Here is a 22,834-nt window from a genome sequence, read left to right as displayed (position 1 = left end):
TTGTCTTCAGAGGTTCCAAAGAGGCATTTTGCAACAAGGTAAGTCCTAGGATTTACACTATTATCTAAAAATAACACGACAGTACAAGACCTGTGGAAATGGAAAAGGAAAGAAAGAAAGAAAAAAAAGATTGAATTTACAGCCTTCAAAAATATTTTCAAATTAAAATGTTTATTATTCTTTTGAACTATTAACATTTGTTGATAATAAACACTAAATATTATGCCAGCTGCAAGAATGTCATTGTCTTGGCACTTTCCAGTGGTCTGCTTTAAGGTTCTGTAATCGGTTAATGGTAGACCTTCTGTTAAAATACCAGATGAAACCAACGACTAAACAAAACGCAATTTCTATGTAATATCCATCAATTTTAGTTAAACATGTTCCACCTTTTTCAGTGCAAATCTAAAAAGATAAGAAGATGGAAAAAAATCATTTAATATATAATACAATATAATGAATACAAACAACAAAGAAATTTATTAATTTCACATATAAAAGCATATAAGTATGTTTTAAATTTCAAAATATAATTTATACTAGTTTTATTAAAAATATAACTGGTTTTTTTAGTAATGTCCAAATCTACCAATATCATGCCAGCTAGTGTTCACAGGAACTCTTTTTGTAACTGGAAATAATTTAGAACTATTAATAAACGGTAGATTAAATAAGAATCAAAACTGTCAAGAAATCATCATCATCATCGTTTAGCGTCCGCTTTCCATGCTAGCATGGGTTGGACGGTTCAACTGGGGTCTGGGAAGCCAGAAGGCTGCACCAGGCCCAGTTTGATCTGGCAATGTTTCTACGGCTGGATGCCCTTCCTAACGCCAACCACCCCATGAGTGTAGTGGGTGCTTTTTACATGCCACCAGCACAAGTGCCAGACAAGTCAGGCAAACGGCCACGATCGGATGGTGCTTTTTATGTGTCACCGGCACAGGGGCCAGGCGAGGCTGGCAACGGCCATGAACGGATGGTAAACACATCTTATTTAAACAAATATATTTAAAATATGTTTGTTCTGGTTCTAAATGGTCATGGCAGTTTTAGAAAAAACTGCCAAGATCTGGTTACATGAATCATAGTATTTCAGTTGATTTTGAAAATTTCCTCCAATAAAGACATAACAACCTAGTCACAACAAAATACAGTCTCTTCCCAATTCCTGAACAGCACAAGTAAAATCTCAGACTTCACAAATATCAGGTTTTGCAATCTCTGATAAATCTTTCTCCAAAGTCTGAATATTTTTCAGCTGTGAACAGTTGCAGACATCTACAAAGCACTAATGAACCCACTCACATAGCTATACAATGTCTGAGAATATACCAATACACTCCAAGATAAATCTTCACTCTCAGATTATGCTTGCTGTATGTTCTCTTTCTCTATATTCTGCTGATGCATCCCCTTATTTTTCTTTTGTCGTCTCTTCACAGTACCCCTCCTTCACATTCGGTAAAGAGTTTTCCAAATCCTGCCTCCTTAAAACGGTAACTCTTTGGAACATTATCCCTGATTTGCTTTACTCAACAAACATTAACACACAGAAGTTCCAACTTCACACACAATTCTCATCAGTCTGAATTGATGGATATTCTAGCTTCTGGTGCAGAGTTCAGTTCCTTCCCCAGGAAAGCTAACTTATAATAAACAAACATCCTACACACGTAGAGGTTTATTTCTCATCTCTTAAACAGTATGGAATCTGGAGATAAACACCAGCCCAATGAATGCTTATGATTCAAAGAATGTCAGCATAAAGAGAGTGTAACATACTGAGAGACGTCTACTAAATCCATTCACAAAGTTTTGGTTGGCCAGGGGATGTGGAAAACATTTGCCTCAGGTGTCACACAGTGGAATGGAACCCAGAGCAATGTGATTGGGAAGCAAACTTTTTACTACAAGCCACACCTGCACCTATAGAGTTAAAATTCCATTTATAGATACTAATATTCTATTGTCTCTAAAATTATGTATTTGAAAATGAAAATCATCATTAGCCTTAACGAATCAGAATAAATAATTTTTTTTCTATAACTGAAAATCTTTGTCACAGATGCAGACATTTTTATTGGTGATAGCAATGATTAGATCTAAGAATATTTAAGAAACAATTAAAAGAACTTCCTTACCTCAGCATTTACTGCATCAGAACAAGAACTATTATCTGAAGAACAAGCCTTGATTGTCAGACTCTCAACTAACCATAAAGAAATTGTAGCTGGCCAATTGCCACCTAAACAGAAAAATTAAAAAACAACATGCCAGAAGTACTTCAATATTTTATTACAAATTATTTTTCAATATCTATTTTTTAATAAATATACTCCAATACTTTATATTTAGGATTTATTTAATTTTAACAAGAGATGCAGCACGAAGCTTTGTCAGCGAACAGGTCACGGTCTCAAAGCGATGAAAATATTTTGACAAATTAAATTTAAATGTTGAAGTGAATCTAACGGTTTTTGTGTGTTTCTGAAATGGCTTATAAACACCTTCCACACTGCAATTGTTTTCGTTCCAGCACACGATCTCAGATCAAGTCACTTGCTATGCAAGTACATCTTCGTTATTTTATTTTATTAAGTATTTATTTTATTTAACTTTATATTTAAATAACAGGAAAAGAAACATATTAAATATAACAAAACATTTAAGAAAACTAACATACACAAAAATATTTATTCTACAACATAAAAATTTGTATTTAGTATAATATAGGTAGGTAAAGGTAATCATAGCAACCGAACCTCAACTCAGTATAGCACTGATATTTTATAATTTGAATACTAGTAGCATAACGAAATAAAGAAAAGATGGTATGTTGGTTACTCTTGTACTTTGGTTAATTTCAATTACAACAAAACATTTACCATCATCTTATCCCTTAATTCCATACCATCATCTTATCCCTTAATTCCATCAAATTACTGATTCAACTGAGTTTACAAGAGTTATACTGTAATTAGCAAAACACTTACCCAAGTTATTAACAGTATTTAACAAAGTCATGTAAGAACCACCAATCGCAGGATCACTCACTTTGGCTGACATAGCCATTCCAGACACAAACATACAATACAGTGTTACCTGAATAAAAATATATTCTAATGTTAATAATAGTATTCAGGGAAACAATGAATAATATTGGCATACAAAGGAAAGACAAAAGGAGGAACATCCTTATGAAAGTATGAAAAATGTTCAATAAATAACATTAATGTAGAAAATTCATACATTTTATACAGTATTTTTTATTCAAAATATGAAGAGGAATATATTTAACAAAAGAATAACATCATCATCATCATCACCATTTAATGTCCGTTTTCCATGCTAGCATGGGTTGGACGGTTCGACCAGGGTCTGGTAACCCATGGAGGCTGCACCAGGCTCCAGTCTGATCTGGCAGTGTTTCTACACCTGGATGCCCTTCCTAATGCCAACCACTCCATAAGTGTAGTGGGTGCTTTTTACGTGCCACTGGCACAGGTGCCAGAGCAGGCTGGCAAACGGCCACGATCGGTTGGTGCTTTTCTGTGTCACCGACACGGACGCCTGTCAGGTGGCGCTAGTATCTGCCACGTTTGGACGGTGCTTGTTACGTGTCACCGGTACGGGTGTCTTAATTACAATTTCCAAAGAAAAAAAAAACAAAGAAAGGGAGAAAGGAGAAACTCATCAATATAGCATCAAGTACTTCAATTGGTCACACACCACAAAGTTCAACAGAACCTACTGAAGCAAGCTAGCATGCTCATGACATTACCATGAGCGATGGTAAAGCTAAGGCATTGAAAAGAACCAAGCACCCTCACGGGCATCACCTGACACCTGGATGAAGTGAACTGCCAACAATGACAAGAACTTTGCTGTTAGTGTCCCAGTCCCTCCAAATATCTTAAATGCCACAGGTCTCAATACTTCAAGGTTTTGTTTCATTCAGCTTTAGAAGCAGTGAGTCTCCCATTAATCACAGCCATCAGGATGTGGGAAGGAGCAAAAGAGTCACAGACTGTGGTGTCCCAAATGAGACATTATGTGAGTTAATTGACAAAAATCCGGAGTTGAATTTGTTTTCTTGGATTATGGGAAGAGGATGTTTTGGGAGAGGTTGAGATGTTCTTGGTTATTTTGAATCTATATGTGTATGTATGTGTGTGTGTAAGTATGTGTATGTGTGTGGTGAATTTTTAGAGGCTTAGTTAGAGAGAGAAAAGAAAAAAAGAAAGGAAGATGAACTGATGATCTACAAATATTCCATAACATTCTGTGAAACTCTGAGTTACAGTTCTTGAAGTCTTTTTAGCTTCAATAAAATACAATACTATTTTCTCTACCTTTGGTATTTGAGTACTATTTTCTCCCCCTTCTTTTGCACCCGTCTGCCCACATATGTGTGCGTATGTGTTTATTTATATATAAGGCACTTGACTAAAGTGTCATGCAGTAAGCTAGAACTGAAGACAACATAGCAACAATATCAATTACATATCTACATAACCATACTTGTACCTGTCACACATACATGTATACACATACAATCCATATATACATATGTATATATGCATACCTGTGCGCATATATACATTTATGAATTAGGAAACTGTATTTGTGAGTAAATCATGTAAATGAATTAAATAAATCTAAATAACATCTGTGAAAGTCATAAAACTATCATTAAAATTAATTAAAAAATTTTCTACAAAACGTACCTGATGTAAGGCATAAAAGGTTATGGTAATCAAGTAAAAGTATGCGGGGAAAACTCCGGGTTCTGTCTGAACATGATTTGCCATATAAACAAGACCTGCATATGGTATTGACATGAGAAGCCTGTTAGGAAAAATAAAAAAAAATATGTGAGCAAATTTGGACACATCCAACAAGAGACTTCCAGTAAGCATGGTTCCATATTTTAAAGTAAATTTTTCAACTTTATCCTCGTGTTTTGCATCGATGTAAACATAGATCTTCCTTCCAAACTTTTGACAAAGTAGATTTTCAGAGCAACAACTAATGTACTACATTAACGTTTATTTTTCCAATGGATGGAAGCACTCCGTCGGTTATGACGATGAGGGTTCCGGTTGATCCGATCAACGGAACAGCCTGCTCATGAAATTAACGTGTAAGTAGCTGAGCACTCCACAGACACGTGCACCCTTAACGTAGTTCTCGGGGATATTCAGCGTGACACAGGGAGTGACAAGGCCGGCCCTTTGAAATACAGGTACAACAGAAACAGGAAGTAAGAGTGAGAGAAAGTTGTGGTGAAAGAGTACAGCAGGGATCACCACCATCCCCTGCCGGAGCCTTGTGGAGCTTTAGGTGTTTTCGCTCAATAAACACTCACAACGCCCGGTCTGGGAATCGAAACCGCGATCCTATGACTGCGAGTCCGCTGCCCTAACCACTGGGCCATTGTGCCTCCACTTTTTCCAATAGAGGCAAATAAAACTTAATTTTCATATTTGTGATACGGCTGTTATTGGAAGTGGATTGTCACGAAGTTCAGAACTGGTTTTGTATTGCCTTCATGCAATGTTGCTTGTTGCTCATTGTAATCTTGTGTGGGATCTTGGTGCATGTTTGAGGAAGGTAGTATCTAAAAGGTTTCAGTAGAGCAAGTCAGACGTACTGAAATTGGTTTCTGTTTTGGAAGTAAGTGCTTTAGATATGTAGTGATGAATTCTAGTGAGAACAAAGTTTAGATGGTAAATATTGTTTAAAACAACAAATATTTTTGGCCCTGCATCAGCTGAATATGTGCAAATAAAGGGCAGGAAACAATACAAATAAAATTAAGTCTCTAAGCAAGACTGTCTTAATTAGTAGAAAGTTTAGGCATATATTCTTCATAGAAGAGTCAGATGCGAACCTGACTTGAGAGCAGTAGCAGAGAGAAAGAGAGTGGGGAAGAACAGATAATCTTTGGGAAGTCAAGAAGAAAGATATTGAGCCTATGTAAAAGAAATTTTTTTTGTATCATATGAACTTGAATTAGGTGGTGGGTACATTAGATTTTATATATGTGTGTGGATGGTCATTTGATTAAATTTAGTGACTTGAGTGTAATAAAGCAGATGTGATGACTTGTTTTTTTTTAAATCTACTAATTGCTTTTTCTATTGATTTGGCTGGGTGGAACACATTTTCTTATTTCTTTTTCTATTTTATTGGTTAGGTATGTTTGAATTTTACCCCTAGGTACACCATTCCAGTTATGCTTCTGATCATGTTCTTGTTGTTGCCCATATATAGGTCCACAATTTCCATATCACAAATACTAGTAATTTAAATTAGTATTCCACATACATAATAATCAGAGGTAAAATCATCATCATCATCATCATCATCGTTTAGCGTCTGTTTTCCATGCTAGCATGGGTTGGACGGGTCAACTGGGGTCTGTGAAGCTGGAAGGCTTCGTCAGGCCCAGTCAGATCTGGCAGTGTTTCTACGGCTGGATGCCCTTCCTAACGCCAACCACTCCGCGAGTGTAGTAAAATATCTTAGCTAAAAGACAACCTAAACATAAGAAAAATTAAAATTCACAATGAGAGTGCTCTAACACATGCAACTGAATGCTAATCTATTCTAAAATATAAATGGGCGTTAACAACACACATAAATATTACTACAGCTCCAATCTGAAAACAAGATGTTTAAAACACAAGATCTGAACTTATGTAAAGATTAGAAGGCAGACAGAGTGAGGTAGAGCAAGGGAGAGCAATTCTAATTTGCTGTTTGTTGTTGAAGCCATACTTATGTTACAGCAATTTTCATTTTGGCTGTAAATGTTGATTTGAATAATGGAAGATAAATAAGCAAGCACAAGCCAAAGTAATTGAAGGAGAACATTAAGATGTAGTTACTGCTTACTATTAACATCATAACTAACATGGAATGGTGCCCTTTTATGTGCCACTGGCATGGAAGCCAGTTGGCTGCTCCGGCAACGATCACGCTCGGATGGTGCTCTCGGCACCCTACAAGCATGGGCACAAGTACCAGTAAGGTGACGCTGGTAATGATCACACTCAAATGGTGCCCTTTTATGTGTCACTGGCACGGAAGCTGGTTAGCTGCTCTGTCAACGGTCACCCTCGTATGGTGCTCTTTGCACCCCACTAGCACGGATGCCAGTCATCGAATTTGATTTTGATAGAAAATGAAATGTCCATGAAATTACTTGTATTGGGTTGGCCAAAAAGTCAGATATTTCAGTAATAAAATTTTAGCTTATTTTCTACACTAGAATGACTAAGGTAGTTTTGCTTACAATAATTATTACAGGTGATTGTTTATCCTCTTAATAATCACTCTTAATAGAAGGTTTATCAATTATCAATCACATTAACTGAAACAAGCAAAAACATGTCCTTTGCTCAGAGGTATAACACAATGAAGTATTTATGTTTGAACTTGTGACTGTGTGGACATAAGACCAGTCTTTTAATCTCCCGATTATTGTTACTCTGATAATACATTGCCATTAAATTTGAAACTATTCCATATTGTAATATGACTTTCTTTTACTGTTTTATGATAATAATTTTAGTATACATGGAAAACATTTTATGTTTAGATAAAGCACAACAGGATGAATGGCAAGAGAAAAGACTGAGTTTACAATCTGTATCAAGTAATTCATTCTGTTAATATCAGAGTCCGTGTTCTTAATGGAAAATGAAATGTCCATGAAATCACTTGTATTGGGTTGGCCAAAAAGTCCATTCGTTTTTTTTTAGGTGAAAATCAAAACAAAGTAAACAATTGTGAAAAATGTATTTAATCAATACAATAGTTACCATTTGCTTCTATAACCTTTCGCCACCTGTTGGATAGATCCTTAATCCCCTGTTCGAAGAATTTAGGTTCTTTATTAGCAAAAAAAGTTTCCAAGAAAGTTTTCACGTCTTCATCAGAATTAAAATTTTTTCCATTCAATGAATTTTGCAGTGACCGAAACAGATGGAAATCTGATGGGGCGAGATCTGGAGAGTATGGAGGGTGAGGCAAAACTTCCCACTCAAGCTGCAGCAACTTCTGCCGAGTAATCAAAGCAGTGTGTGGCCTTGCGTTGTCATGGTGGAAAACAACGCCTTTACCATTCACCAGTTCTGGCCGTGTTTAATTTATCCAGTTGTTCACAATAAACCTCTGAATTGATGGTTTTATTCAAAGGAAGAAGTTCAAAAAGGATAACACCCTTCCAATCCCACCATAATGATAACAGAACTTTCTTTGGGTGAAGACCTGCTTTGGGTGTTCGTTTTGGAGAATCCCCTGCTTTTTTCCATGATCTTCTTCATTTCACATTATTGTAAACTACCCACTTTTCATCTCCAATAACAATTCTTCTCAAAAAGGGTTCGCTGTTTTCCCTTTTCAATAATGAATTGCAAATGGAAACCCTCTGGACAAGATTTGCTTCTGTCAATTTATGGGGAACCCAAACATCAAGTTTAGAAATGTAACCAAGTTTATGCAATTCATTTTCCACACTTGTTTCGGATATGTTAAGAATATCTGCGATTTGTCTGGTCGTAAGACTGCAGTCTTGTTTGACTACAGCTCTCAGTTGGTCGATGTCAATTTCTTTTCACCGGCCAGAGCGAGGTGCATCTCTTACTGAAAAATTTCCTGATTGAAATCGAGCAAACCATTTCTGGCACACCTGTTCTGAAACAGCATTCTCTCCATACACATTGCATAACTTTTGGCAAGTTTCTATTGCTTTCTTTCCTTTTCTGAAGTAAAAAAGCATAAGATGCCGATAGTGCTCCGCCCGGTCTTCCATGTCTAGGCTCAAATGCAATCAAACAAGTTGCAATCTCTCTACTTTGAGGCTTGTTACACACTGATGTAACCTTGGTCGTTATACCGAACACAGTTTCTAAAGAAAAAGAATATCGGAACAGTGACTAAAGAAGACCGGACAGTTGATACTAAAAAAAAACCGAACGGACTTTTTGGCCAACCCAATACATTTTTTATGCCAAGAAATGCAAATAGAAAAGCAAAAGACCAAAGATATGGATTTTAGTTGCCAACTTTACAATGCAATTCCTCCATTCATAAGTCTCAATAAAATGTTATTGCAACAAAATAGGGCACATAATTTATAATCTTTAAAGAGATTACCTGCATGGAAAAGCTTTCAAGTAAATATCCATAGGTCTAGGACCATTTGTATAGCGGCTGATTAAAAGTGGAAGAATTATCTGGATTGGTATGAGAGGAATGGCAAATAATGCTAGCTGTTCTTTTGGAATACCTGCTTCAATCAGCTTCAATCCTGTCAAAGAATCACAAGCAGCAAAACCGATCTGAAAGAGAATGTTAAGGAAGAATTACAGGTGAAAATAGCCATTATATATATATATATAATATATATATATATATATGTATGTATGTATATCATCATCATCATCAATTAACATCCATTTTCCATGCTGGCATGAGTTGGATGGTTTGACTGGAGACTGGCAACCCAGGAGGCTTGCACCTGGTTTCAATTTGATCTGGCAATGTTTCTACAGCTGGATGCCCTTCCCAATGCCAACCACTCCGAGAGTGTAGTGGATGCTTTTTACGTGCCACTGGCATGGGAGCCAGTCAGACGGCACTGGCATCAGCCATGTTCAGATGGTGCTTTTTACGTGCCACTGGCATGGGGAGCCACCTAGGCGGCTCTGGCAGTGACCCATGCATGAATGAATAGTGCTTATCATGATTGTGATTTGATTTGACCGTAAAAACCCATGTAATTTACGCACTTATTATCGCAAAAATATAAATAAACTTTAGGGGATGTGTAAACTATATGAGTAGATTGTTTCCAGAATTTCTTTGAAATCTTTTTTATTGCAAAAAGAAGTACAAAACGTGAAAGTTTGTAGCAGAAGTTTACTCATTTAACGTCAAAAACGGTTTTTACAGAAAAAATAATGGCTTAAATATAAAGCTGACTTTCATTTATGCTGGACGGTATAATGCTTACTTTTTCTGCATAAATTTACTAAAACCATTAAATGGTTGACTACTTTTTGAAGTCTGACATTCATGCTGGTAAGCACAGTTTGGGCCATGTTTTACATTGCTTGGAGTTTCTACATATCGCAATGGAACACCACTGACATACATAATGATATGGATATTCCTGACTGAAAAAAATGTAATGACATGGATAATATTGATTGTATGTTTTTATTTTTGTTTGTTTATTACTAGGCAGAGTTTTAAGTTTGCCGTACTGTTTACGCCAATTTCAAACATTGACACTATTGAGAGAACCTGAGGTAAGAAAGTAGCTGGGAATTAAAAACATCTGTTGTATAAAGGAAAGGGATCAAAACTGATAGGTACATGTATTTACAAATGGTCCCTACCTGTAGGATGAAAAAGTACTCAGAACTGATTGTAAGAAGTGGAAGTCAGATACATGGATGCCAGGTGCCACTGAAGGTCTTTACAAGTCAGAAAAGGATATGTGCCAGCATAGAATATCAATGGTAAATAGAAGAATGAAGAAAAGTATTATTTACCTTTGAAGTAAGGAATATTAAGCTAAGTGAAAAGACGGCTGGCAACTGAATTACTTTTATCAGCACTTTGTAAGTAGCAACGATGCCAAGATTCATTGAATCAGTCTCAGGTTTCTCTCTTTTAAACACAAGTATCAAAGAAGTGGTCACCCAAAATATAATACCACAAATGAAAAGAAATCCTAAAAAACAAAAACAAGTTTGAAGGTTTAAAGATTTTCAAAGAATAGATTAAATAAATTAAACATTTTACTTAAATTATATTCAATACTGTACATTGAAGTCTTTCATAAAATATCCAGTCAGAAAGCTATGTAAAAGCAGCCATGTGGTGCCATGTAAAGGCACCCAGCACATAGTGGTTAGTGTTAGGAAGGGCATCTAGCCATAGAAATCATGCTAAATCGGACTGGAGCCTGGTGCAGCACTCCAATTTGCCAAACCTGGTCACACATTCCAACCCATGCCAGCATAGACAACAGACATTAAATGATGATTAAAGCTGTATTCGCACCCAAACACTATCTTTCCTTTATATATGTATATATATGTATGTGTTAAATAAAATGTGACAACAAAGCCAAGGCTGTGTGGAATTTTCAGGACGTTTATAAAGAGAAAGTTAGTCTTACAGCTGTTTCTGGGATATTAGGGATACCCCTTCATCAGACACAATGTGAAATGATTAAATAGAGGGAAATATTAGAGTTCAATATAAAGGTGTTGTTTTGGAAAAGGATGGAAATAAGAAGTATAGAGGGAAATAAGAGAATAAGTAAAAATAAAAATATATGTAGGATGTTACAGTTCCATTATCCAAAGAAAGTGATGGGTAGAAATGCTTCTTGTCCATGATATGTAAATTCCAATAGGAGTTCATATTTTGTTATCACAAATTAAAAGTGCTGTTCATTCAAAGGGGTCTTGTGGTGTGAATGAAATTGTGAGAATGTAGAGGTAGTATTAAGTGGATAGAGAGAAGAGAATAGATATGTATGTAAAAAAAGAGGGGAACGGTCAAAAGGAACAGGTGAGGAAAGAAAGAAGGAAAGAAAATGAGAGAATGAAAACAGTGTTAGATGGTGGTCATGATATAATGAAGGGAATGGGAAAGGTGTAGGGGAGGGATAAGAAGAGATAAGAATGTAAGGAAGGAATATGTGTGAGGAGTGGGAGGTGGGGGTGATATGTTTGAAAGGCACTAAGGTGGAGGGATGGGTACAGAAAATGGTACGGGGTTGGGGTCATTAAAGTGAGTAGTAAACCTCAAAAAGGGAGGGAAGAATAATAAGATATAATGGTCAAGTTTCTGAAAATAGTTGGAGGTGTTTATTGTACTGGCTGATGTGATGGTGGAGGCTGAAGAATCAGAGAGAGAAAGAAAGAGGTGTATATAGATACACACACACATATACATATATGTGTGTATATGCACTATTATATAGGCCTGCATACTTATATACTTAAACCCATGTGCATATATACATATATGGAGTGGCTGTGTGGTAAGTAGCTTGCTTACCAACCACATGGTTCCGGGTTCAGTCCCACTGCATGGCATCTTGGGCAAGTGTCTTCTGCTATAGCCCTGGGCCGACCAATGCCTTGTGAGTGGATTTGGTAGATGGAAACTGAAAGAAACCTGTCGTATACATGTATGTATATATATATATATATATATATATATATATATATATGTATGTGTGTGTCTGTGTTTGAAAAGGGGTCTTCTTCATGCTCATATCCTAATTTGGTTGTCCACACGGATTGCATCCGATGCAATTGACAATTTGATCTCAGCCAAGTTCCCTGACCTGTCTATCGACAGGACTCTCTTTGAGACAGTGAAGGCTAACATGATCCATGGTCCCTGCAGACAAGGTTTCAACCTTCGGTTGCCTTGCATGACAGGGTCAGTTTGCAGCAAGAAATACCCAAAACAATTCCTCCACGAAACACAATCCGGGCACGATGGGTACCCTCTGTACAGATGAAGGAAACCAGAGGATGGTGGATTCACAGCGCATGTTGGTCCGTATGAAGTAGACAACAGATGGATAGTGCCTTACTGCCTATTCCTGTCGAAGGCATTCGATGCTCACATAAATGTTGAGCTCTGCAATTCTGTAAAGTCCATCTGGTTGCAGGCCAAACCAAGGCTCTGAAGCTGCTGTGCTTGGCCTACAACCAGACAGTGTCTGAGATGAAATAACGCAATACCAAGTAGGCAGGTACATAAGTAGTAACGAAGCTTTCTGGTGCATTTTCGGGTTTCCACTGCATCAAAGGCATCCACCAATCCAGCAGCTTGCAGTGCACCTTGAAATCGGCCAGCGTGTATACTTCACCGCTTCCATTGCTGCTCGACTGATTGAGCAACCAAAAGACACAACACTCATGGCTTTCTTCAAACTCTGCCAGGTAGACCTGTTGGTGCAAGATCTGCTTTATCCTCAAGTCCTGTCATTGAATAAGTGTAAGTGGCAGTGTATACAGACACACACACACACAATCTACAGGCACCTGTTTAGAATAGTTTAGAATAGTTCCATTCATCCTACCAGAACTCTAACACCTGTGCTGGTAATCTTTCCATTATACCACCCACCCTCAACCCTCTAGTATCACTATCCGAAAGCCAAATCTCTTATGTCAATGCCCAGTACCAACAGTCTCTGACCCAGAACTCGGCAACTAATTTTAATCATAATAGTAATGATCATAGTAAGATAAACCATGAGAACACCAGTAACTCTAGGAAGCTTGAGCTATTACTGAATAATAACATTGGATCATGTACATGTAGCAGTAAATTTCAAGGATTAGAAAACATTGGGTGCAGTTGTTTAGACAAAACATCTTGTCTGCTTTCTGATCAATGTTTAGCAGAAAATGTGGTTTATAAATGTGATATTATAATGGAGACCAATACTTATACTTATATCGGCTGCTCCGTAAATCTCAAGGGGTGCTTATGCAACCACTATTCAACTTTTAAATTAAGACATAGGGCTGGCAAGATGTCTCTAGCCATGAGGATTTGAGAGCTCAAGGATGAAAATGTTAAATTTGATCTCAGTTGGGACATATTAGGGTTGCTAAACCGTACATAAACAGTAGATACAGAAGTAGACTTTGCTCCTACCCCTACTGCAACAAAGGGCCTCTCTCTCAGAGTGAAAGGCAGATTGTTTGATCTGTGTGCGAAGAGCTATGCTGCATGGCAGTGAAACATGGGCTGTGACAGCCAAGGACATGTGTAGGGTTGAAAGAAATGAAGCCAGTATGCTTCGCTAGGCGTAAGAGACATCAGATGTGGTGTGCAAGAGAGACGATTGTGCTGGTATGGTCATGTGATGTGTATGGTCGAGGACAGCTGTGTAAAGAAGTGCTGATCTCTAACTGTAGAGGGAACCTGTGGTAGAGGTAGACCCAGGAAGACATGGGATGAGGTGGTGAAGCATGATCTTTGAACTTTGAGGCTCACAGAGGCAATGACTAGTGACCGAGACCTTTGGCAATGTGCTGTGCTTGAGTAGACCCATCAAGCCAAGTGGAATCATAATTGTGTTAACTGGTACCCATGCTGGTGGCATGTAAAGAACACCTTTCAAGCATTGGGCCTTACAGAGGCAAAGTGGCTGAGTTCTTTTTGAGTATTGGACCTCACAGAGGCAATGACCAAGACCTTTGGTCATTGCACCCACTACACTCTTGGAGTGGTTGGCATTAGGAAGGGCATCCAGCTGTAGAATGCCATGTCAAATCAGATTGGAGTCTGGTGCAGCCTTTCAGCCCAGTCAAACCGTCCAACCCATGCCAGCATGGACAACAGATGTTAAATGATGGTGAAACTATTAGTAGCAATTGAAGACATATAGTATGTCCTTTAAATATATACACATGGCTGTGTGGTTAGGGAGCTTGCTTCCTAGCTACATGGTTTCGGGTTCAGTCCCACTGCGTGGCACTTTGGGTAGGTGTCTTCTGCTATAGCCCCGAGCTGACCGAAGCTTTGTGATTGAATTTGGCAGGCGGAAGTTACTGCTGTGTGTGTATATGTGCGTGTAGGTGCTTGTGCCTCTCCGAAAGAGAGAGAGAGGGGGGGGGGCAAAATTAGTGCCACAACTTGAGCTTTTGAAAATCCAACAATTTCGTAGGTGCTGATCGAGGAAGTTTCTTACACGTTTGTCATAATGAGGAGGTGCTCCATTTTGCACAAAGATTTTGGAATGATTAGAATGATGGTATCGAAAATATGGCCAGATGATGTTTTCATACGACGCCAGCTAACAATCACCATTCTCACTGAATATGGAATGCACAGATTCCTGAAGACAATATCGCTGTAATAGCTCAAGAGGAGGTGAATTGACGTGCTTTTCCCAAACCAGTTCAGGGTCATTTTCTGAATAATAGAAGCAGTTATGGCGGTTGACGTGACAAGAAACGTGGAAGGTCGCTTCATCAGAGAAAATGAGTTGATCAAAAAATCTGGAATCCCTGGTTTCTGCCAGTATTCTCTCACAAAATTCAATACGTCGAAGAATCACTGACATATAGAAATAATAACAGCATGCATCAAGAACCTACAGAACTAACAGACACATAAATTTGGGGCACTAACTTTGGCCCATCCTGCATATATATATGCACACGCACACACACACACATATATGCACAAGATATATATGCATATAGGCGCAGGAGTGGCTGTGTGGTAAGTAGCTTGCTAACCAACCACATGGTTCCGGGTTCAGTCCCACTGCGTGGCATCTTGGGCAAGTGTCTTCTGCTATAGCCCCGGGCCGACCAATGCCTTGTGAGTGGATTTGGTAGACGGAAACTGAAAGAAGCCTGTCGTATATATGTATATATTTGTGTGTCTGTGTTTGTCCCCCTAGCATTGCTTGACAACCGATGCTGGTGTGTTTACATCCCCGTCACTTAGCGGTTCGACAAAAAGAGACCGATAGAATAAGTACTGGGCTTACAAAGAATAAGTCCCGGGGTCGATTTGCTCGACTAGAGGCGGTGCTCCAGCATGGCTGCAGTCAAATGACTGAAACAAGTAAAAGAGTATATATATACATATAAATATATATATATATGCACATATATTTATATGCATGCATGTATGTAGTTATATACATATATATTTGCTGGCATGTATTTGTGTATATATATCTATACATATTTGCATGCATCAAGCGTGTATATTTATATATTTTTTCCCTCTCAGATGTTTTTCCCCTCAGTTATTTTTGTTTCTGTCTCATTTGCATTTATATTTGATGATAGGCTTTAACACATTACTTTTAAATTAATTAATTAATTGTGTATTTTATATAAGTAGATACATAAATAATGTTTGTCGTATGCCACTGGAACAGCCATAGTGCTCAATTATATTATGAAACTATATGTGAGATTTTATGCTTTTCTAAATATGATTGAAACGGGAAAAAAAGAACTAAATTACTTGTTGAATCAACAGGGTGTCAGTTGATATTCTATTTACAATGTAGAGTCATGTTTAATGCAAAAGTACTCAACTCCTAATAGCTCAATTCGTCAAGTTATAAATAAGTACTATGGAGAAAAAGTTTATAACAACAAATAGCAGTTGTATACATAAATGAGAGCTGAGCTTTAATCTTTTGATGGACAGACATGAAGAGGAAGCAATTACAGAGTATTCTCTCGAATTACTATTGGATGCAATTGTTTAGACAAAACATTTTGTCTGCTTTCTGATCAATGTTTAGCTGAAAATGTGGTTTACAAATGTGATATTATAATTATTGAATTACTATACTGAAGATAACCTTCCAATAATGCAATGAATAACAAAACATTGTTATAAAAAATTGTAAAATAAAAAATATGGACTCACCTGCCAAAGTAATAATTCCTTCTGATGAAGGAACAGAACGAAGGTATTTATTGCAAAACGTTGGAGATTCTAAAGCTAGAAATAATACATTTCCAAGAAAATATCCAGCTGTTTGTCCAACCGAATTACAAGTACTTGCCCAGCCAACATTGTCCCTAGACAGTGAAAAATTAATGAGAAGAATTATCAGTTAATATTAGCATTGTAAAACATTAAGATATAAATATTAGCATTGCATAGGCAAGGATGCAGGAGTTACAGTTCATAAACCACATGCAGGAAACTGCTAATTTAGTTGTCTAACTGTATATCATTTAAAAGTAAAACTCTGTTCTACTTAATAAAATTAAAAACAACAAACTGAAAAGAAAAATGAGTCTTGGGAATACTCTTTACTCTTTTACTTGTTTCAGTCATTTGACTGTGGCCATGCTGGAGCACCGCCTTTAGTCGAGCAAATCGACCCCGGGACTTATTTTTTGTAAGCCCAGTACTTATTCTATCAGTCTCTTTTGCCGAACTGCTAAGTGACGGGGATGTAAACACACCAGCATCGGTTGTCAAGCAATGCTCGAGGGACAAACACAGACACACAAACATATACGCACACATACATATATACGACAGGCTTCTTTCAGTTTCCATCTACCAAATCCACTCACAAGGCTTTGGTCGGCCCGAGGCTATAGCAGAAGACATTTGCCCAAGATGCCACGCAGTGAGACTGAACCCGGAACTATGTGGTTGGTAAGCAAGTTACTTACCGCACAGCCACTCTTGCGCCTATGTGTATAAATATTTATCTGCATAAAAACAAAATGTGAAGAAAACAAAACAATTTGAATATAAAAGGAAATGAAACTTACTTAGATAGCATAGTCAGTGCCCAGCCATCCACAGCAATATCTTGTGTTGCAGCCAAAAAGTTAAGAATGAAGAAGCAAAAAGTCAAAAAATATATACTTGGAGGTGTGCTTTTGTCACCGAGATAGTCTGTTATATGGTAGGAGAGAAAGATCATAAAAATACTAATGAGATACTGAGAAGGAACCAGCCAAGATTTACGCCTGCCCAGTGATGAAATGAAAATAGAATCAACAATGGGTGCCCAAAGCAGTTTTAAACTAAACGGCCAATAAACAAAACTGAACAAGGCTTGATCTCGGTAACTAGCTTGGCGAGTCTGAAGTAACATTGGTATGCTACCTGCTAATCCTAAAGGAACACCTTGAAGAATATAAAGGAAAAATAGAATCAAAATACTATTGATATCTTTTCTCCAGCTGGAATGTTTTGAGTTTTTCTGAGTAAGTGGGTCTTGGGAAACCATTTTATATCTATTATTCTTTTGGTTAAATTCTTCTGTTGAAATGTCCAATGACCTCTGATGCCTTTTTTCTCGGATTGACATTGCTGATCTTTCTGAAAATTCTTTAATAACATCAGATAAACTTCTTGTGTTAAGATATTGGCAGATCTGAAAAGAATAGAAGAAAATCAAGAATTAAGTGTTTAATGATAATTATTTTATAATTTAAAATGTGGTTAAAATTATGCAAAAGATGATGATCAATACTATTGCATTCAATTTTAATAAATTTACTGAATTATAAATTTTCCAAGTATTTCATTTTCATTTAGTGATAATTATCATGAAATGAAAATGAAATAAGTGGAAAATTTATAATTTACAATTAAATAATTTTATTTATCAAGGGAAGGCAGCAAATGAGGTCGCAGCTTATTTGAAAAGAGAAAATAATTGTTTCTAGTTTAGTCATAAAACCAGCAATTTAGTGAAGGCAACAAGTTGATTACCTTAATCACAGTATTTGACGAGTACTATATTTTAACAATAACAGAGAGAGAGAGAGAGAGAGAGAGAGAGAGAGAGAGGAGAGAGAGAGAGAGAGAGAGAGAGAGAGGAGAGGAGAGAGAGAGAGAGAGAGGAGAGAGAGAGAAGAGAGAGAGAGAGAGGAGAGAGGGAGAGAGAGGAGAGAGAGAGAGAGAGAGAAGAGAGAGAGACAAAGTTAATTTTAGCAGGATTTGAACTCAGAACATAAACGGCTGGAACAAATAGTGTAAGGCATTTTATCTGACACTCTAAGGATTCTGCCAATCCACTGCCCTTGATAAAATGAAATTAATATTGATCATCGACCAGTGGTTTTATAATAACTGTATTTCTAGTTAGCTCTTTAACAGTTCATGCATTACAATAACCTACTGTTTCACCTGCTATTTTTGGTACTTTCTAGTTAGTTTCTTAATGCACCATGTATAAGATACATTGATAAATTACATATCAAAAGTTGTACTTTAAACAACAGCATGAAAAATTACACTAACGAATATAATTTTTGTTGTCCAGTGTTGGAGACATGTTTCTTAGTAATTTTGGGATGCTGATTTCAAAAATCAAATCAATTTTGCTCTATCACATCAAAGTTTCTCGCAAGCTCAAATGTCTATTTTTCAATATTTCTGGTATTGTAACCATTTTGAAGGATAGATTTTACTTCATCGAATGCAGATCCATGTATGGGGCTTGGCATAACTTTGAAAACATAGTTTTCTTATCATTTATCATTTAAAGTAAATGCAACTACAAAAGTGAAAACAAAAATTGTAATTCAAATACAATTAAAAAATGATTAAACTTGAACTTGCTCTATTTTCAATCTGAAGGCACGTGGCTTAGTGGTTAGGGGCATTCGGCTCATGATCGTAAGGTTGTGAGTTCAATTCCTGGCAGCACCTTGTGTCCTTGAGCAAGACACTTTATTTCACGTTGTTCCCGTCCACTCTGCTGACAAAAATGAGTAGTACCTGTAATTGAAAGGGCCAGCCCTGTCACACTCTATGTCATGCTGAATCTCCCCGAGAACTACATTAAGGGTACACGTGTCTGTTGAGTGCTCAGCCACTTGTACGTTAATTTCACGAGCAGGCTGTTCCATTGATCGTATCAGCTGGGACCCTTGTCGTCGCAACTGATGGACTAATTCTTCCTTCATTTTCAATCTAACCAGTTTTAAATGTCAGTTTTGATGACATTTAAAACTTCTCAAGATTTTTATACCATAACAAAAAAAAATGTTTTCATGATTTCATTGATAACTGGCTATGGATATGGTGAAAAAGTGCAAAGTGACCAAAGAGGGTGGTGTACTGATCCTGTATGCCAAACTGATGTATTCGAGTGCAGTGAGAGGTCAAATGGAACACAAATCCATGGCTTCAGATTCCAAGTTTGAGCCAGAATTTTAAGAAATGAACTAAGTACTAAGTTAACATATATTTCTACAAAAAACAAAAAAAACAAACTAAAACTGAGTTTAACAAGTCTTCTAGAGCCCAAACTTAGCATGGTATCGTATTGAGAAGAATGTTTTTTATTCCGTCTCACAGTTTTAACATGTGGAGAGCCACTGGGCAAACTAAGCTGATATTCTTGTACAAGTGTATTTCGACTTTCTTTGAGAAACATTGGTCAAATTTTCCCAATAAAAATTATATTGTGCAATGAATATAATTTTGTGGACTACTGAAGTCAGATGTGATGTTTTATTGTCCGATTTTGAATACAGTCAGGATAATTTGTGTCAGCGTTTACATATTCATTTGGGGTGTTTTTTTCACTCTCCTAATGAGTTTACTGTGTTAATGCCTTTAATTTAGGCTTTTAACATTTAAAGCAAGGAATTAGTTTTCACATTCTGTTTGCATTTTTTTACAGAAAAGGTTTCTCCCTTGGTTTTTAAATGTGTGGAGCAAACAAAATTGGCAAAAATCAATCCAGAGTGAATGGGAGTGGAATGGTGTAGTGAAAAAATTTTCAAAAACATTTTTCATAAAAAGTTTACCCTCATCCTTTCCAAGACAGTGATGCAAAAAAAAAAAAAAAAGGAAAAGGAAAAATCTCCATCAAAATGGAGAAAATCCAAATTATGTAGGCCTTCCTGATCCAAACCCTGTCATTTATGGTAATTTTTAATAATCCACTAAAATTTTATTGAAATGGTGTCATGTCCCAAAATCCCATACTTTATTTATCTCTATACCTATTACAAATATACCAAAACTGAAGTCCCTGTGGTTTGAAGTTTTGGATTTTGCTAGGTCTGAAAACATTGCAAAATCAACCATTTGTTACACGTAACAAAATAAATCAGTGATGTTTTATTGTACCATATAAATCAGTGTACAGGACAGAATTTCAACTTTTTAAAAAATCACCCCAAAACTATGGGAAATCTTAGATACCCTGTATAAAATCTGAACCTAAACTTCCTGTGGTTTAGAGTAGCACCAGTGTCAATGGAGAACAGTGTAAAAAACTTGCATTATGTTATCGCAGTTTTGCGAGATTTGGCTGTTATTTCTAGCATGTGGATAGCCTGCGGGTATACTCTTTTACTTGCTTCAGTCACTTTGACTGTGGTCATGCTGGAGCACAGCCTTTAGTCGAACAAATCAACCCCAAAACTAATTCTTTGTAAGCCTAGTACTTATTCTATCGGTCTCTTTTGCCGAACCGCTAGGTGACGGGGACGTAAACACACCAGCATCGGTTATCAAGCGATGTTGGGGAGGGGCAAACACAGACACGTTTTTTTCAGTTTCCGTCTACCAAATCCACTCACAAGGTTTTGGTCGGCTCTATGCTATAGTAGAAGACACTTGCCCAAGGTGCCACGCAGTGGGACTGAACCCGGAACCATGTGGCTGGTAAGCAGACAACTTTCCGCACAGCCACTCCTACGCCTATATATATTCGAAATTTTACAAACAAATTTTTTTTGAGAATCGTAATCTTCGTATTTTTCTACGTATTTCGCAAAAAAAAAAAAATCCCGGAAATAGTGAAAAGTGAAGGGGGGAACGGGAGGCGGGGGACTGAAATTTTGAAATTTTTTTTTCAGAATCGGATCCTCCATAATCAAAAACGTGGGATTCCGTAAAAAAAATCAATATATATTCATTTTACCCGAAGTTATGACGGAAAATCGGATCTTGTGAATTCTCCGAAATTCTCCTCCCCACCCCCAGGGTCGTCAGCGCACTTTTTTTTTCATTTTCGTTTTCCACACACTTGTTTGTACCGCCCAGACTCTTACTCTTTTACTTGTTTCAGTCATTTGACTGCGGCCATGCTGGAGCACCGCCTTTAGTCGAGCAAATCGACCCCGGAACTTATTCTTTGTAAGCCCAGTACTTATTCTATCGGTCTCTTTTTGCCGAACCGCTAAGTTACGGGGACGTAAACACACCAGCATCGGTTGTCAAGCAATTCTAGGGGGACAAACACAGACACACACACATATATATATATATATACGACAGGCTTCTTTCAGTTTCCGCCTACCAAATCCACTCACAAGGCATTGGTCGGCCCGGGGCTATAGCAGAAGACACTTGCCACGTTGTGGGACTGAACCCGGAACCATGTGGTTGGTTAGCAAGCTACTTACCACACAGCCACTCCTGCGCCTATGACTGTTTAAAAAATTTTTTTTTGTTCCTGGGTGACGGTCTTTATATTATCCAAAATGTGTCGCCTGATACTGTAATTCATACAGATAAATGGGCCAGCTGTAGAAGTTGGCCAGCAACTTGGCTATATTCGCCGAACGGTAAACCATTCTCATAAAAAGTTACGTAAACCATTCACAGACCTTCGCTGACCCTGAAACCGGCGCTTGCGGCAAACCACAGAGGCCTACTGGTCCCGATTCAAAAGACGGTTGAAGTTATGTCACTGGATCATCGGGCGATATGAAATGGTTCCGCGTCGACGAATTTATGGATTTACGACGAAGAAAAATTTCCAGAATTTCTATATACATTTCTCAAACACCATTTCCGAAGTTTATCGCCCCTAAATTCCGCCGGCGCACTTGGCGGAGGAGGTTTCAGTTGTGAAAAGAAAAAAAATGAAGACTTTAATTTTCACTTTGTCACGTTTTATAAAAAGCGTGTGTGAAGCTGTTTGATTAAATAAAATCTGGCAAAAAATGAATATCTTTAAAATAGTAAAGCAACTTACCTTCGTAATGAATCCAGTAGTTACTTCAGAAACTAGTGTTTCAGTGTTACAAAACACGTTCTTTTTAAATGTTTTTAAGTAGCATTGTTTTGATAAATAGAGAAAACTTTCAGCAATGTTGTTATGAATCAACTGTTCGCAATAAATTGATCCCACCTTTACTTGGGAAACTTTACTTATGCGGTCGGAAAAAATTACGAAAATTGCCTATGATTCTCGTTTTTAGATCAGATTTATCAATAATATATTCATTTCGCGAAATATAAGGTATGATTTATTTAAAAATTATTAAAGGTAAAAATTGGGGATATTTTCCTT

General features: G+C 37.2%; 1 protein-coding gene across 1 annotated transcript; it reads right to left on the bottom strand.

The window, feature by feature from the left end:
* Positions 1 to 152: 152 nt before the first annotated feature.
* LOC115221078 (acetyl-coenzyme A transporter 1) lies at positions 153 to 22,828 on the bottom strand. Its single transcript, XM_029791292.2, has 9 exons — positions 22,517 to 22,828; positions 17,334 to 17,944; positions 16,468 to 16,622; positions 10,572 to 10,753; positions 9,169 to 9,353; positions 4,731 to 4,851; positions 2,997 to 3,105; positions 2,145 to 2,248; positions 153 to 405 (listed from the first exon to the last, which is right to left on the bottom strand). The coding sequence occupies exons 2-9, from the start codon at positions 17,876 to 17,878 to the stop codon at positions 241 to 243; spliced, it is 1,566 nt and encodes a 521-aa protein (XP_029647152.1). The 5' UTR covers positions 17,879 to 17,944; positions 22,517 to 22,828; the 3' UTR covers positions 153 to 240.
* Positions 22,829 to 22,834: the final 6 nt, after the last annotated feature.

This window comes from Octopus sinensis, linkage group LG17 (assembly GCF_006345805.1).
Source record: "Octopus sinensis linkage group LG17, ASM634580v1, whole genome shotgun sequence".
NCBI classification, from domain to species: domain Eukaryota; kingdom Metazoa; phylum Mollusca; class Cephalopoda; order Octopoda; family Octopodidae; genus Octopus; species Octopus sinensis.
The sequence above is the reverse complement of the archived record's forward strand: the minus strand, read 5'-3'. Positions and strand labels throughout refer to the sequence as shown.

Bases quoted from the DNA above. Each gene is read 5' to 3' on its own strand.
- LOC115221078 (XM_029791292.2), bottom strand. From the start codon at position 17,878: ATGTCAATCCGAGAAAAAAGGCATCAGAGGTCATTGGACATTTCAACA. The intron at 10,754-16,467 runs GTGAGTCCATAT...TTTGTTTTTTAG, and splicing joins AGGAATTATTACTTTGGCAG to GATTTCTTTTCATTTGTGGT. The intron at 4,852-9,168 runs GTAATCTCTTTA...TTTTCCTAACAG, and splicing joins TTGAAAGCTTTTCCATGCAG to GCTTCTCATGTCAATACCAT.